This window comes from Pongo abelii, chromosome 13, assembly GCF_028885655.2.
Source record: "Pongo abelii isolate AG06213 chromosome 13, NHGRI_mPonAbe1-v2.0_pri, whole genome shotgun sequence".
Classification (NCBI taxonomy): Eukaryota; Metazoa; Chordata; class Mammalia; order Primates; family Hominidae; genus Pongo; species Pongo abelii.
Window position 1 is genome coordinate 68,777,177 of NC_071998.2, and position 15,966 is coordinate 68,793,142.

The 15,966-nt window shown below is 45.0% G+C and overlaps 1 protein-coding gene across 1 annotated transcript in view; it reads left to right on the forward strand.

Moving 5' to 3' along the window:
* Window positions 1-15,030, forward strand: part of PSAT1 (phosphoserine aminotransferase 1) — a 33,000-nt gene extending 17,970 nt beyond the window's left edge. The window contains exons 7-9 of the mRNA XM_002819889.5: window positions 2,563-2,691; window positions 13,000-13,137; window positions 13,912-15,030. Of these exons, the coding sequence (XP_002819935.3) occupies window positions 2,563-2,691; window positions 13,000-13,137; window positions 13,912-14,017 (373 nt within the window). The 3' untranslated portion in view covers window positions 14,018-15,030. The remainder of the gene's footprint in view (window positions 1-2,562; window positions 2,692-12,999; window positions 13,138-13,911) is intronic.
* Window positions 15,031-15,966: the final 936 nt, after the last annotated feature.

Below are 15,966 nucleotides of genomic sequence, written 5' to 3' on the forward strand. Positions count from 1 at the left end.
TGCTGTGTGCTGGACTTGGCCACTGTGACTGGTGTGTGGTGATAGCTCTGCAGTCCCACTCGCAGGGGAGCTAGTGGCTGGAGCCCTGCAGCCCCTGGCAAAGCAGAGGGCCTGGATACTTGTGGGAAGAGCTTGCATTCTTGGAGTCAGACAGGCTAGAGTTGGAGTCCTGGCTTTAAGCTGCTTGCCGGATGACTTGAGGCAAATTAAGCTCTTTGAGCCTCAGTGTCCTCATCTGGAAAATGGGATGATGGGGGCTCTAACCCGAGGATTATTGTGATCAATAAAGATAGGCTGAGGCCACAGTAGACTTCAGGAAGTACTCATTCCCTTCTCTTACTTTCTCTCTTCTTTCTCTTTTGTCCCTCTGACTTCTTGGACGTTAGCCAGAGAGCTACCGCTGAGGCTGTGGATTTCTCAGGGGCTGTTTCCTCTTCCTCCCTGCCTTCCCTTTCTGTCAGCAGCCATTCTTGCTCTTTCTTCCCAGTGCTGTCTGGGGAGGTAGGCTGGGGAAGCTTCAGGAGAGGTTGTTGGATGTTTGTGGGTGCTGGCTGCTCCCTGCCTAAGGCCCCTCTGGGCAGCCCGGTGTTGGCTTTTGCCAACATGAGCTGGCATAAGCCACCGCACCCAGGCCTTGGGTCCCACTTGGGACAGTGAATGAGCCAGTTGGTATAGGGGGCTTCCCTGTGACAAGCTGCTGGCTGTTAGAGCATTTTCCAGACCCCATAATGTCCCCTCCTGTTAATAAAAGAGGAAGCAGCTGGGTATCCCCACCCTAGATCTTAGCTGAGCATTGACTCCCAGTAAATTTTTGCACAATTCCCATAGGGGATCTTTGATTCACACCACTGGAGAGGGCATAGTTGGCAGCTGACCTCCAGACTCCCAGCTCAAAAGAGATGGTGTCATCCCTGGGCGACCTCTCCTCCTGTGCCCTGGGCTTTTACTGAGTACACGTGGAGCCTTTAGCACCTTCTTAAGGAGAGGGGCTTTCAGACTGGGGAAAACCATGCACCGCTCCTCAGTGTTTCATATTTTCAGCTTAAGTTTAAAGGGACTACTGACTGCCATTTGTGTGGCCCACCTGCCACGTGCCAGGCCCTGTGCTAAGCATTGGTCTGGCAGGAAGAAGTTGAAATACTTGGTTCAGAAAGGGATGGTCCTGAGCTGCAGGAAGGGCCCAGGTGCAGCTGGACTTCCTGGAACCAGGGACACAAATCCTCCTCCATCTGCTCTCCACTTCTCATCCTGGCTTCTCTCAGCGGGAATGTTGGCTTCATTTTCAGATGGGCCTTCTTCAGATGTTTCCTAGAAACATGATCCCCTAGGGCTCTCATCTCCTGTCTCGCAGTTGCACTAATATTCTGCCTCTTTTTCTGCTCTCCCCACTCTTTCTCCCCACACCCAGTTCAGAAAATCTCAGGGAAGGCCCTGATTGGCCTAGTTAGGTCCTATGCCAAACTCTGAGACCAGGGAGCCTGGGGCCTTGCTGGACCTGCATACTGGCTGGAGGGTGGAGTTGGGAAGAGCAGGGTGGATAAAATGCCAGGTGTCTACCACAGGTAGGTGGATCTCCCGGTTCCAGATGGGAAGGCCGAGGTGACTAATTCTGGGTAGTCTGTTAGTGAGTGGCTGCCCTGCAATGGGAGTCAGGACTGGGAGGGGGAGCCCGTCCTTTTAACCACTCTGCCACAGTGCTCTCTGCTGGCTGGAAGGCACTGTGCTAAGGCTGTGGGTAGAAAAGATGAACAGTGTGGGCATCTAGCCTTCCAAGACCACAGAGGCCAAACCACAGGCACACAGAAACTTAAAATAAAAGAGCAAGTGGAAAAAAACTGTGCAGGTAATATGGGCAAGGCGCTCTGGGAGTTCAGGAAGTGAAGAGCTCGCTCTGGGTAGGGGCGGGATTGGGGTCTGCTGATGCCTTCTGGTGGAGATAAGGAAGTGTGTTCTGGCTGTCAAGAAGAGTTTACATTAGGGCTTGAGCTGGACAAGGAGGGACTGATATGACGTTTAGTGAAAAATCTGATTAAACCTTTTTCTGAATGGCCCTCAGGGGTCTAGAATTGGATTGACCCTAGTTTTTGCTTGATGACATGCTCTTGTTCACATGGGCCCTGCTTTTGTTTTGTGAATTTTCTTCCTTTATTTTTTTTGGAGACAGGGTCTCGCTCTGTCACCCAGGCTAGAGTGCATTGGTGTGATCATAGCTCACTGCAGCCTCGAACCCCTCGGCTCAAGCATTCCTCCCTGCTCTGCCTCCCAAGTAGCTGGGACTATAGGCACATGCTATCACACCCGACTAATTTTTCAATTTTTATGGAAACGGGTCTTGCTATGTTGCCTAAGCTGGTTTCCAACTCCTGGCTTCAAGCGAGACTTCCGCCTCGGCCCTCCAAAGTGTTGGGATTACGGGCGTGAGCCACTGCACTTGACTATCTTGTCTGTTTCAAATAACGTGTTTAAGTCTGTTTTAATGCACCTTAAACAGCAGTTTGCTTGAATATAGTTCTACTTTTGCAAAGATGAGCTAAATGGATTTTTAAAAAATCTTCATTTTAGCATCTACGTCATGGGCTTGGTTCTGGAGTGGATTAAAAACAATGGAGGTGCCGCGGCCATGGAGAAGCTTAGCTCCACCAAATCTCAAACGATTTATGAGATTATTGATAATTCTCAAGGATTCTATGTGTAAGTCAATGGATTTTATCTCCTGTTTTGCCTCTTGTGAATTTAAAACTGTGTATATACTGTGTACCTTTGAAAAGTGGACATATTCACCTTTCTCTGAGACATTAAAATACTGGTGAGTGTGGGTGGTCCTGGGCCCCATGAGCAGGGGAGTGGGTGGTGAGTTCTTCCCTCCTGTACCCCACCCCGGGGCTCTCAGGCTTTGGGACCTGTGTCCCAGTGGGTGGTGATGTTTCTCACACCAAAGACATCGCCCTGGGGAAGAATCTCAGTTCACCCTCTGGAGTAGGTCCTGTCTACTCCCTCCTTTGTATATCTTCTGGGAAAAAAACAAATGTACTTTCTGAAATGTGTCAATTTAAGGACTCCTGTTAGTGATCTTTGGGATAAATACTCACTCCTGGACTCCTCTTCTGCGTTATTTCCCTTTTTAAGAAAATTCACTCCTTTCCTTATTATGAGACAGATGCTGTTATCTGGAGTCTGTGAATGGAATTGGCTTTGGCATGGGCTGACCCCAGTTTAAGTATTCCCACGAACAAATGATTAATGAGTACGTCTTAACCACTGCCCCTGCACCTGGGAATTCTGCAGAAAATGTCTGGGTCTTGTATTAGTTTCCTGGGGCTGGTGTAACAAAGTACTACAGACTTAGTGGCTCAAAACATCAGAAAACTTATTCTCACTCTTCTGGGGCCAGAAGTTCAAAATCAAAGTGTCAGCAGGGTTTTGCTCCCTCCAGAGAGCCATGCCTTGCCTCCTTCAGATTCTAGTGGCTCTGGGTGGTCCTTGGTTTGTGGCTGCCTCCTCCAGCCTCCACATCTATCTTCACATGGCCTTCTCCTTTCTGCCGTGTCTTCCCTTCTGTCTCTTAAAAAGAGAGGTCTTTGGATTTAGGGCCTGTCCATATAATCCAGGATCATTTCATCTCGAGATCCTTCACATAATGACATCTGCAAAGGCCTTTTTTTCCAAATAGGTCATATTCACAGATTCTGGGGGTTAGGACATGCGCATACCTTTTCAGGGTCACCATTCAATCCACAACAATAGGCCCTTCACCAAAATGCCAGATGGGAAGTACCTAGTGCGGTGCCTTGGATGCAGAGAAGTGTAACAGGTGGTATCTTCATTTGCCTTTTCCTTTCCCTTAAGGTGGATACAGGTATACAAAGACCAGACTTTCTGCTGTGTACACGTATGTGCACCTACACATATACATAAATGCTTAAACTCACCAAACTGAGAACCCCCTTCTTAGTGGCCATTGCTCTTTGGGGTTCAGTCTATTGCAACAAAAATATCTGCTTGATGGTAAGTTGGAAATTTGCCTTCTCTCAGATAATTCAGTGGCCACATGGGACCGACAAAACGATGCCTCAATCCTAACTTGGAATTGTACTTTTTAGCCAAGACTTAACTAACACATCTCCATAACCACTCATGGGCGGGCAGTGCTGGTGCACTTTTTGGATGGCATGCTGCTGCCACCTTTGTTCTTGCAATGCTTGTTGCCTGCTTCTGTGAGCTCTTGACATGCAGTGGCCCTCCTCTAGCTGCAAGCCCAGGGGGAGTTAGGCTTGGCAGGATGCCTTGGCCTTTGGGCTCCTTTCCCAGGCACCATCTCAGGGAAGGGGTACACACTCTGCATTACTGCCTGTTCTCTGCTTCTGTGCAACAGAGAAGCAAGTGCAGGCTGGGGGCTCGGTGCTGGGGAAGCTTCCACACTAGACCTTGATGTGTGAGTTGGGAGGCCAGGATACCCTGTCTGTGCTCACTGAAGCCATTTAACGTGCACGATTAGCAGTAGGTATCCAAAGATTTCATAGCCAAGGGCTAAAGAATGTGGCATGAGCCTGGAAAAGGGGGATGCTCTTTGGTTGGAGGTGAAGAGAGGGCTTTTGCATGAGCTTATTATGAGCCCTGGTCATGAGTGGAATTAGGCAGAGAAGAGGGCAGAAGTACTTTTAGAAAGGTTAGAATCATCCACGCAAAGGCACAGAGGGAAGAGTGTACAGTGTGTTTGGGGAGCAGAGCATGGGCTGCTTGAAGGGGATGGTTTATGCTGGGATTGGGAAGAAGGTCTGTGGAAGTGTGTGAGGGCATGTTTAGTCCACCTATTTATTCATTCATTCGTCTACTCACCCACCCATCCACCCACCTACCCATCTATCCATCCACTCATTCACTCATTCATTCATTCATCCATCTGTCTACCCATTCACCTCTATATTCATCCACTCATCCACTCATCCATCCACCATTGACCCACCCTTCCATCTATTCATCTACCACCTGCCTACCTATCCATCCATCTACCCACCCACTCATCCATCTATCCATCCATTACCCACCTGTCCTTCCACGCACCTATTCACCCATCTACCCATTCACCCATCCACCCATCTATCCACCCGCCCATTCATTCACCCATCCACTCATCCATACATCCATCTGTCCACCCATTCATCCATCCATCCATTCATCCATCCACTCATCTACCCATCCACTCATCCATCAATCATCCATCCATTCATCTATGCATCTATCCATCCATCCATCCATCCATCTACCCACCCATCCATCCATTCACCAACCCATCCACACACCCACCTATCTATCCATCTACCTACCCACCCACCCATCCATCTATCCATCCATCACCCACCCATCTATTCATTCACCCTTCCACCTATCTACCCATCTATCTATCCATCCATCCATCCATCCACCCACTCATTCATCCACCCACCCACCCACTCATCTGTCCATTCACCCTTCCACCTATCCGCCCATCTATCTACCCACTTGTCCATCCATCCATCCATCCATCCATCCATCCATCCATCCATCCATCCACTCATCCATTCTCCCACCCACCCATCCACCCACCCACCCATCCATCCATCCATCCATCCAACCGTCCATGCATCCATAAAATGGCTCCTGAGGAACTGCTCTGTAGACTAGCCCTGTTCTAGTCTAGGCTCCTGGAAGACGGAGAAGAATAAATCATCTTCCCTGGCTCCCTAAAAAGTGCTGAGAACCTGAATGTAAGTAAAAGCACTTGGTGGGTATAGTGGATGGGAGACCAATTTTTCTATTAACTTTTAGCTCTATATATTTCTCAGGAGATGCGTAGACATGATGTTAGAGGACAGAAAGAACGGTGATACCACTGGGAAAAAAATTAAGGGCATCAGGAACAAAATAAGAAAGCATAAAAGGAATTCTGGGATTCTCCTGAATCCCCCCCACCACCCCTAGGTCCTTTAACTCCAAGCACTAAACCTGGGCCTCTCTCAGAAGGCAGCCTGCCAAACTAATGTGGCAGACGGGTCATCTCCTGGGGAATCTGGTCACCCTTCACACCCAGAGCTCTTCACTCACTTATGAACTGCCTTGACCCAGGACTTCCAGTCCTTTTAAGAATAAACCTCTTTCTAGGAACTCCCACCACCCCCTCGTTGCCTGCCTGGAAAGCGTCATCCCAGGTGCTTGGTGTCCTGTGGGACCTTGTTACTGGAGTAGAGAGGAGGCTGTACTCTGTCTCTCCTCTGTTTACAGCTGGAGACTCCCAGGCTTTGCCTGAACTCACTTAGATTTTCAGGAAATTCTTCTTTTCTTTGGAACTATGGAAATAGTTGAGCAACATGGCCCCATGGGAGGCGGGCACTTTTAAAGAGGAATACTTAGAATTAGAATTTGCAATTTACCACCACCTTTGCTCCTCATTTTTGTCTCTGAGAAGATGCACTCGCTCCCCACTTCCATGCCCCTGACTCGTAAGCCAGCTCCTTTACTTAACATAGTTTCCAGGTTGTTTGCTGGGGGTTTCACCAGCTCTGCCAGTGACCTTGGCAGGGAATTCTGGGACTAGATAAGACAACCATCGAAGCCTCCGAGTTGATTCCATAGCCCAGTCACCCACACTGTGCTAAGTGACCCCGTGTTGAGCCCACGTGGGCAGTTTAGCACCTTGGGCTTAGAAGCCCCATTTTGCCACTGTGGTGCGTGTGACCTCACGCAAATGACCTAACTGCTCTAAGCCACAGTTTTCTCATCTGTACAATGGAGGTAATGATACATACTTCTTAAAATTGTCAAGAGAATTAAAAGGAAATGCTTCTGAATCAAGAGTATATAATATAAGGATTGAGAGCATTTTTACATTAAGGATTGAGGACTCTTGTGCTGGTTAATTTGTATAAAGTGCTAGAAATAGTGGTTGGCGCATAGGAAGCATTCCTTGCATGTTAGCTCTTAATATCATTATTTGTGGTTATTGTTATATAAAGCAATTATGATATTCCTGACACACAGTGCTTATATAATATAAGCTTATGTAATATAATTAATTATATAAGTATATAATAGATATTAATTTTATTATATAAGGATGTCCAAGTGACAGAGTCCATGTCTGGATCTGAGGTCACCTTTATCACCTTTTGTGGGTACCAGGCCTTAGGAAAGAGAAGGAGGCACGTGATGGGTCTAGCGAAGACCCTAAAATAAAATGAAGCAGGCAGAGTCCTAGGCACCTTACACATGTGAATGCATTTTGTTGTCATCACAACCCTGTGAAGTAGACATTGAGCCTAGGCAGCAGAAGCACAGTTAGGACAAGGATGCAGCTGGGAAGTGGGACCAGCCAGGCTATGAACATAGGGGTGGAAGGCTCATTCCAGAACCTCTGCTGCTGTCTATGTCCAGGAGTGCAGAAGGCCTTAAAGACACCATACAACTCAAGCTATAAAGTAAAAGAATGACATATTTAATTACATGAAAATTTTAAAATTTTATATGGCTTAAGACATCATAAACAGGATTAAAAATGACAGAATGAGAAAGATTTTGTAGTATATTAAACATAAAGGTTACTATCCTTAAATTAGGCAAGAACCCACAGATGAATGAAAAGGATAAGGAAATAAAAGTGGGGGTGTGGTGGTTGCTAACAGTATGAGGTAACAACTCAGAAGAAATGCAAGCTGCCTCATAGACAAATGGAAAGATGCCACCTTCATTAGTTCCTTAGGAAATGCAGATTAAACCCATGAGATATGTTTTGCCTTTGATCTGCAGACATTAAAAGGATTGATAACATCTGGTGCCAGCAAGGGCATGCACTTTTGGTGAGAGTATGAATCTGGACAAATTTGGAGCAAAGATTGCAGCACTCATTATAATTCAAAACTTACATGGGCTTTGACCAAGGATTTTTGTGCCTACAGATTTACCCTTCCCCAGCACTCTGCCTGGGTACAGTGGTGTGTACAAAATTAGGGACCAACAAGTCCAATGTAAGATGTAATGGTGAAAATATGGAGATGTGCCCATCAGTAGGGGTCTGATGAAAAAAATTAGGATCTGTGGGTAATATGGAATAACTGCATTGAGAAGGATGAAGCGGGTCTCTTAGCAGACATGGGAAGATGACTGTGTTATGTCATCAGACCAAAAGGAGCAAGAGCAAGTGTAGAAAAAGACAAATCTATTAGTCTTTAAAAACTACAACAAGGCCAGGCACAGTGGCTGATGCTTGTAATCCTAGCACTTTGGGAGGCCAAGGTGGGAGAATCGTTTGGCCCCAAGGAGTTTGAGACCAGCCTGGGCAACATAGTGAGACCTCGTCTCTACAAATAATAAGAATAATAATAAATTAGCCAGGTGTGGTGGTGCGCACCTATAGTGCCAGCTACTTGGGAAGCTGAGGCAGGAGGATCGCTTGATCCCAGGAGGTCAAGGCTGCAGTAAGCTGAGATTGGACCACTGCACTCCAGCCTGTGTGACAGAGTGAGACCCTGTCTCAAACAAAAACAAAAACAAAAAACCTACAACAGTTACATATACATACATATATACACATAGACACACATACCTGTATACATGCATATACACACAGACGTACATGTGTATATCTAAAACGATCTTGAGGAATGCACAGCAGACCATTAGGGTAGCCACCTCTTGTGGGAAGAGGGGTGGCAGATCTTCACATTTTTATTCTAGATTTTCATAATCATGTACAAATTTAAAATTAATTTTTTGTTGACAAAACCAGGCAGTAAGGAGAGACCTACATAGGGTTGCATTTGGTAGGCTTCTCTTCACGTAGACTTCTTTCGCGTTCCCTGTGTATCTGACACATCCTTTCAGAGGGTCCTGACCGTGGAGTGATGTTTCTTCACCGCCTGCTCATCTCCTGTGACTTTCTTGCGTTCCCTTCTGAGCCTTACCACCTTCGCGGGATGGGTGTCCCTGGCTGATGGTGTACCTCCGCCATGTTCCCCTCCTCCAGTACCTTGGGAAGTCCCGGTGTGTCCCTGAGCAGCGTGTCTCCCAGGGGACTGTCTGGAACTCTCATCCCCATAATAGGAAGGGTTTTTCAGTCATGGGGGAACACTGCGTTCCTGTCTGACCTCCTGGAGTTCCTCATTTACGTGGTCGGTGAGCTGTTGAGAGGCTTCAGGAAGTCAGGAATGAGGAGGCCTGCCTAGCTCCGTGAATGCAGCTTTCCTAAGTTTCTCTGGCCATGGAACCACTTTCCCAGAATGCCTGTTGACATCTTCTCCGTGCTCCACCAAGACGTTGGGAAGCGCGGCTCTTTCCCTGGTTCCCACTTGGACTTTCCCCTTAAATCTTTGCAGCCCTGGGATTACCAGCTGGTTGCATGCTCATCCATAGCCCACATAGCCTCTCAGTCTGCCTTGGCCCCTTCTCCTACCTCGCCCCTCAACCCATTCAAACAACAGACCTGGTCACCTCTGAAATTTGGTGTTAACTCCAGGGATTGATTGCTCACTGGGGAGCAGGGGCTAGATCCAGCCCACAGTGGTGCTTGACGGGGGTCGCCCATGTTTAAAAACACAGCTTGAGCCAATATTGGGCTCTTGGAAGATACTTAGAGATCTGGTTTCTTATTCCATAATCCATGTGCCTGTGAAAATGGGAAAAAGAAACTTTGACAGGGACAGCCATATGTTTCAGGAAAAAAAAAAAGGGAGAGCCTCTTTTTCAGACTAGTCCGCCACGTTTAAAATGTGAGAGAGCTTGTTTGCACCTTCCACACTGGCCCGTCCTACTCGTTTATGTGAGTGGTGCGCGGACCTGCTGGCTTAGAGTTTGCCGCCCATGCTTGAAGCTCCTCAGTGCCGGCACCTTGGTACAGGCCCTAGCTCTTTTGACCTAGAAAGTTTTTTGTTTGTTTGTTTCCAGCCATTTCCTTTTTTTAATTTACAGTTTGCGTGCAATGCAAACCCATAGCATGAGACGTTACTATGAATCAAAGTGTAAATACATAAACGCAATATACAATCTAAAATAGATGTGCAGCATTCAGGAATGAAGCAGAAGACAGGTTCATTCACATGCACAGTAGCTTCAGGGCTGTGTGATCTGGTTGTTCCCATGTAGCTTCCTAAAGATGGAAAAAAATGACTTTGGTCATCAACACTACTGTGGCCAATTAGATACTGGAACCCTAGAAAGTTCTTCATAAGAGCTTTCCAGCAGATCGTGGGTTCCCAGTTTCTTCACCCCCAAGTCTCTCCTCTGTGTGCTGTAATTGTTTTTCCAAAACACAGACCACATTTTGTTGTACAAACTGGATTACTCCTCATTGCTCAAGGATCCAGTCCAGTTCCCAGCAGGGCACTCCACAGCCCCGGCCCTGTAGGTCTTCCAGCCACCCCAGCCAGGAAGCCAGTGTTCCAGTTAAGTCAGCAGACTTGCTGGAAGCCTTTGTGCCTTTGCAGATGCAGCTGTCTGCCAGATGCCCTTCCTTCTCATCTGTTGTAACCACGCCTCGTCCCCTCCCCTGAAACCTGTCAACCTTGCCTCTGCAGAATTCCTTATCTGGCTTCTCTGCCTTTGCAGCCCTTGGCTGTTACAGTACTTTTTACGAGTAATTATGATTCCCTCCGGAGCCATCTCTCTGTAGATTGGGAACAGTTAATTTCCCTTAATCTTTTTTTCTCCCCCCAGCCCCATACTAGAGACACTCTCCCATGGGTAGTGCATAAATATTTGTTGCATGACAATTTAGTCTTTAATTTCTCACTTTTATGACATTATTGCTTTGTGATATCTTCTACTTTCATGATAGGATGGGTAAATTGGAGGGAGAGGAACTGTAAATACAGATGCTTAATTCTTCCTGCTTTCAATTTTTTTCTCTTAAGTTAAATGTGCTTTTTGTTGCTCCACCTCTCTGATTGGAGCCTCACATTGGGAGCCTGAGGCAGTGGAATATCAAAAGAGGGTAGCCATTGAATGTTTAATTTCAATGTCAGCCATGAAACCTACCACTTCGAATAATGGGGCCTGGAATTCAGGCTCAAAGTCTTTTCCCCATATTTGTTTCCCCCTTTGGCCTCTCTTTTGCTTGAAGCTGTGTACTAGACTCTCATTAACTTTAACAAGAATTACGGATGTACCCTCAAGGGGCCTCTCACACTGCCTTTATTTGCTGTAATTTTAATGAATTCCACCCTTAGAAGTGTAAGAATAAAAGAGGATATACTTGAGCAAAGGGAAAGAGAGGGTTATTACACATTGTACCTTTTTTAAAAAAAATTGCAGAGTAATGTCAGCTTTTCTTCCATTTGTCTCCTTTGGTTGCCAGTGAAAAATAATTTTGGCTGCTTATTTTCCAAAGCAGAAACTGAAGTCAAACACGAAACTTTCCTAGACAAAAATTCACTCATAATCATTTTTGAGAGTCGATATGTACCTTATGCAAGGTGCTGGGAGTAAAAAGATGAATTTATTCCCATAAATACATACACCTACTATGTACCCAGAAAAATTTAAAATAAAAATTTTTAAAAAGATAGATGTATTGACAGGTACTTATATAGCATTTAATATGTTGCAGACATAGTTTTAAATTGTGTCAGTTATTTATTTCTGCATCATAGAACACCTTAAAACTTCAGTGACTGAAACAACCACCATTCACTTGCTCGTAGTTTTTTGGGTCAGTAGGTTGGGCTGAGCTCAGCTAGGGGGTTCTTCTGCTGGTCTTGGGATGCCTCATTCTACTGAAGTCATCATCTGGTTATTCATTTGGAACCAGATGGTCTACAGTGGTTTCACATATCTGGCAGTTGGTGCTGGCTGTTGGCTGGGACACTTATCTCCAGTACTCTAGTTCAAACATGCTTAAGTGACAGCAATATATATATATATATATATGTATATATATATATATATATTTTTTTTTTTTTGAGACAGAGTCTTGCTCTGTTGCCCAGGCTAGAGTGCTATGGCACAGTCTTGGCTCACTGCAATCTCCGCCTCCCGAGTTCAAGCAATTCTCCTGCCTCAGCCTCCTGAGTAGCTGGGATTACAGGCGTGTGCCAGCACGCCCAGCTAATTTTTGTATTTTTTTTTCAGTCGAGATGGGGTTTCACCATGTTGGTCAGGCTGGTCTCAAACTCCTGACCTCGTGATCCACCTGCCTCGGCCTTCCAAAGTGCTGGGATTACAGGTGTGAGCCACCGCGCTTGGCCATGACAGCGATATTTTAAGAGAGCGGGAGGAGAGGCTGTAAGGTCTTTTGAGGCCTAGGCTTGGAAGGTGCAAAGAGTCTGTTGTAATCTCTTGGCCAAAGCCAGTCAAAAGGCCAGCCCAGATTCAAAAGATGGAAAACTAGATTCCACCTCTTCTTAGTTTTAAATGGGCCACAAAAATTCTCTATAAAGACTGACTTATTTAATGCTTACAACAACTTGAGGTGGTTGAGGTAGGTTCCTCTATTATTCCCACTGTTCAGATGAGGAAGGTGAGGCATAGCAGAGAGGTTAAGTAACTTGCTCAGGGTCACACAGCTTGGGGCAATACACCATGGTAAGTCCTTTGGAAGTTGCTGCTTGTTATTTTTGCCTTACAGCCACTATAGGACCAACTTATTATTTCTCTGCAGCCTTGCAGAGAAAGAGGTCAGTCACATTTGCCGTGCAGCTGCCATGTGTTGGAAGCTTCATATATGTAGTACCACTAAACCATCACAACTAGTCTGAAATGGAGATATTATTATTCCCAGTATTCAGGTGAGGAAACTGAGGCTGATGGAAATTAAGTACAAGTCATACAAGGGGATGATAACCCACTGCTCCATATGCAAGAGTTTGTTTTCCCTAAGTAAACAATAAATGGGCTGGGGCAGATTTTTTGTTTTTTTGTTTTTTAAAAAATCTTCTGCTTGCATCTAGGAAGTGTGAAGAAAAAAAATCTGTTGATTTGTTTATGACAACCCATACATTTCAGAAAAGTAGCTGGAATAACAAACATGTTTTTCAGATGTCCAGTGGAGCCCCAAAATAGAAGCAAGATGAATATTCCATTCCGCATTGGCAATGCCAAAGGAGATGATGCTTTAGAAAAAAGATTTCTTGATAAAGCTCTTGAACTCAATATGTTGTCCTTGAAAGGGCATAGGTGAGTACATCTGCAATGCACGAGCCTGGCAAAGAATTAGCTTAGTTTTTCAAATGCAGAATAAAACAAATCTATAGGAGCCTGCTTAGCTTGGAGTAGCAGTTATGTAATTTGTTGGGCCAACCCAGCTGTTATAAGGATGTGCCTTCTTCCTGTTGTTTATGGAACCCTTTGCATAATTCCCCAGCTGAGAATATAATGGAGCTCCATCTTCCATGAGGGTTTTGGCAAAATTACCTTTGAAAATCTCTTACACTGCTCATATAGCACAGAGGTTGCCATTCCATCTCTGATGAGGCCAGCACCACTCTGTTCTGGAGGTAGAGCATCATTATTATTCCAACGGAACATCAAATTAGTAGCTAGTCTTGCCTGCTCTATGAAAAATAAATGTCCTCACATGAGAATAGCAGCAGGGAGATGCGCAGCCCGCATCTTGCTGGCACTGTCACGGCAGGCTCATGAATGTTGAACAGAATCACTATCTTCTTCCAACTTATCTTTTCTTCCCCACATCTTGTTTTTTCTTTGCCAAGAGTGAATAGTTCGAATGACTCTAAATGTGAGCATGGTGAACCTTCACAGCTTAAGGGAGAATTTTCTGATGACTGAGACGTGTGAAGCTGTGTGCCAGGTTTCGGGAGTTTTTAGGTAGGAGACTGGAAATGATGGTCTCAGGTGCTGCAACTCTCAGGAGCCAGTGGCTAGAAAAAGTTGTTTTGATGCGAAATTAGACGTGTTTGTTCTCAATGCCTGGATCTTTGGTCATTCTAGGTCTGTGGGAGGCATCCGGGCCTCTCTGTATAATGCTGTCACAATTGAAGATGTTCAGAAGCTGGCCGCCTTTATGAAAAAATTTTTGGAGATGCATCAGCTATGAACACATCCTAACCAGGATATACTCTGTTCTTGAACAACATACAAAGTTTAAAGTAACTTGGGGATGGCTACAAAAAGTTAACACAGTATTTTTCTCAAATGAACATGTTTATTGTAGATTCTTCTTTTTTGAAAGAACAACAGCAAAACATCTACAACTCTGTAAAGCTGGTGGGACCTAATGTCACCTTAATTCTGACTTGAACTGGAAGCATTTTAAGAAATCTTCTTGTTGCTTTTCTAACAAATTCCCGCTTATTTTGCCTTTGCTGCTACTTTTTCTAGTTAGATTTCAAACTTGCCTGTGGACTTAATAATGCAAGTTGCAATTAATTATTTCTGGAGTCATGGGAACACACAGCATAGAGGGTAGGTGGGGCCCTCTAGGTGCTGAATCTAGACATCTGTGGGGTCTCCTGGGTTCAGCGGCTGTTGATTCAAGGTCAGCATTGACCATTGGAGGAGTGGTTTAAGAGTGCCAGGCAAAGGGCAAACTGTAGATCGATCTTTATGCTGTTATTACAAGAGAAGTGACATACTTTATGTATGTTTATATTAGCAAGGTCTGTTTTTAATACCATATACTTTATATTTCTATACATTTATATTTCTAATAATACGGTTATCACTGATATATGTAGACACTTTTAGAATTTATTAAATCCTTGACCTTGTGCATTATAGCATTTCATTAGCAACAGTTGTACCCCCTCCCCAGTCTTCCCCTTCCTCTTTTTAAGCTGTTTTATGAAAAAGACCTGGAAGTTCTTGATTCATTTTTACCATTCTTTCCATAGGTAGAAGAGAAAGTTGATTGGTTGGTTGTTTTTCAATTACGCCATTAAACTAAACATTTCTGTTAAATTACCCTATCCTTTGTTCTCTTGACTGTTTTCTTTGTAATGTTTGATGACGAGAGTGATACTTTGCTGAAAAGTCTTTCCCCTATTGTTTATCTATTGTCAGTATTTTATGTTGAATATGTAAAGAACATTAAAGTCCTAAAACATCTAAGCCCTTGTCAGTGAATTTCTCTACCTGCTTTTTAGACAAATTGTTCTTTTTAAAACTTTATGATGGGAAAGCTTGAGGTCTAAAAATAGCACCTGCTAAGGGTAATTTAGTTCAACCAAAGATCTAAGACTTAATTCTTGTGCATCCATTTAAAAAAATTCAACACAGTGTGGGAGCTTTCCATTTGCTTTTGGAATGGGCGTTATCAGCAAACACCACCTTCCATTGCTGAAGGTGTAAAGTTCTTTTTTTTTTTTTTTTAGATGGAGTCTCACTGTCACCCAGGCTGGAGAGTACGGTGGCGCAATCTCAACTCACTGCAACCTCCCCTCCCAGGTTCAAGCAATTCTCCTGCCTCAGCCTCCCGTGTAGCTGGGACTACAGGTGCCGGCCACCATGCACGGCTAATTTTTGTATTTTTAGTAGAGACGGGGTTTCACCATGTTGGTCAGGCTGGTCTCGAACTCCCGACCTTATGTGATCCACCCTCCTCAGCCTCTCAAAGTGCTGGGATTACAGGTGTGAGCCACCGTGCCCGGCTCTGAAGGTGTAAAGTTCTATGAGCTCTGTCCCATTTGCCCCAGAAACATGCCACTAGGACTGTTTTGAGCTATCTTCCTGGTTTATTTGATTGCATAATGAGGACTCCACCAGTGTCTTGTCCCATCTCTGCACTGGTTAGTTGGCTCCCCTATTCAGGTCACAGCCTCCAAGGCTTGGTTCTGTCATCTGTAACAGGAGGGTTGAAATAACTCCCCCACTTACCTTAAGGATGTTTAAAAGTTTAAAACAAGGGCTCGATACAGGATGTGAATAATAACCACAATGAAGTTTTAAGTAGCAAAAGCCAGGCAGTCCCTGGATTCCAACTAAGTGTTCACACATAAAAGTCATGCTCAGAGTCAGCCTCCCCTCCTTCCTCATCCTTTCATATGT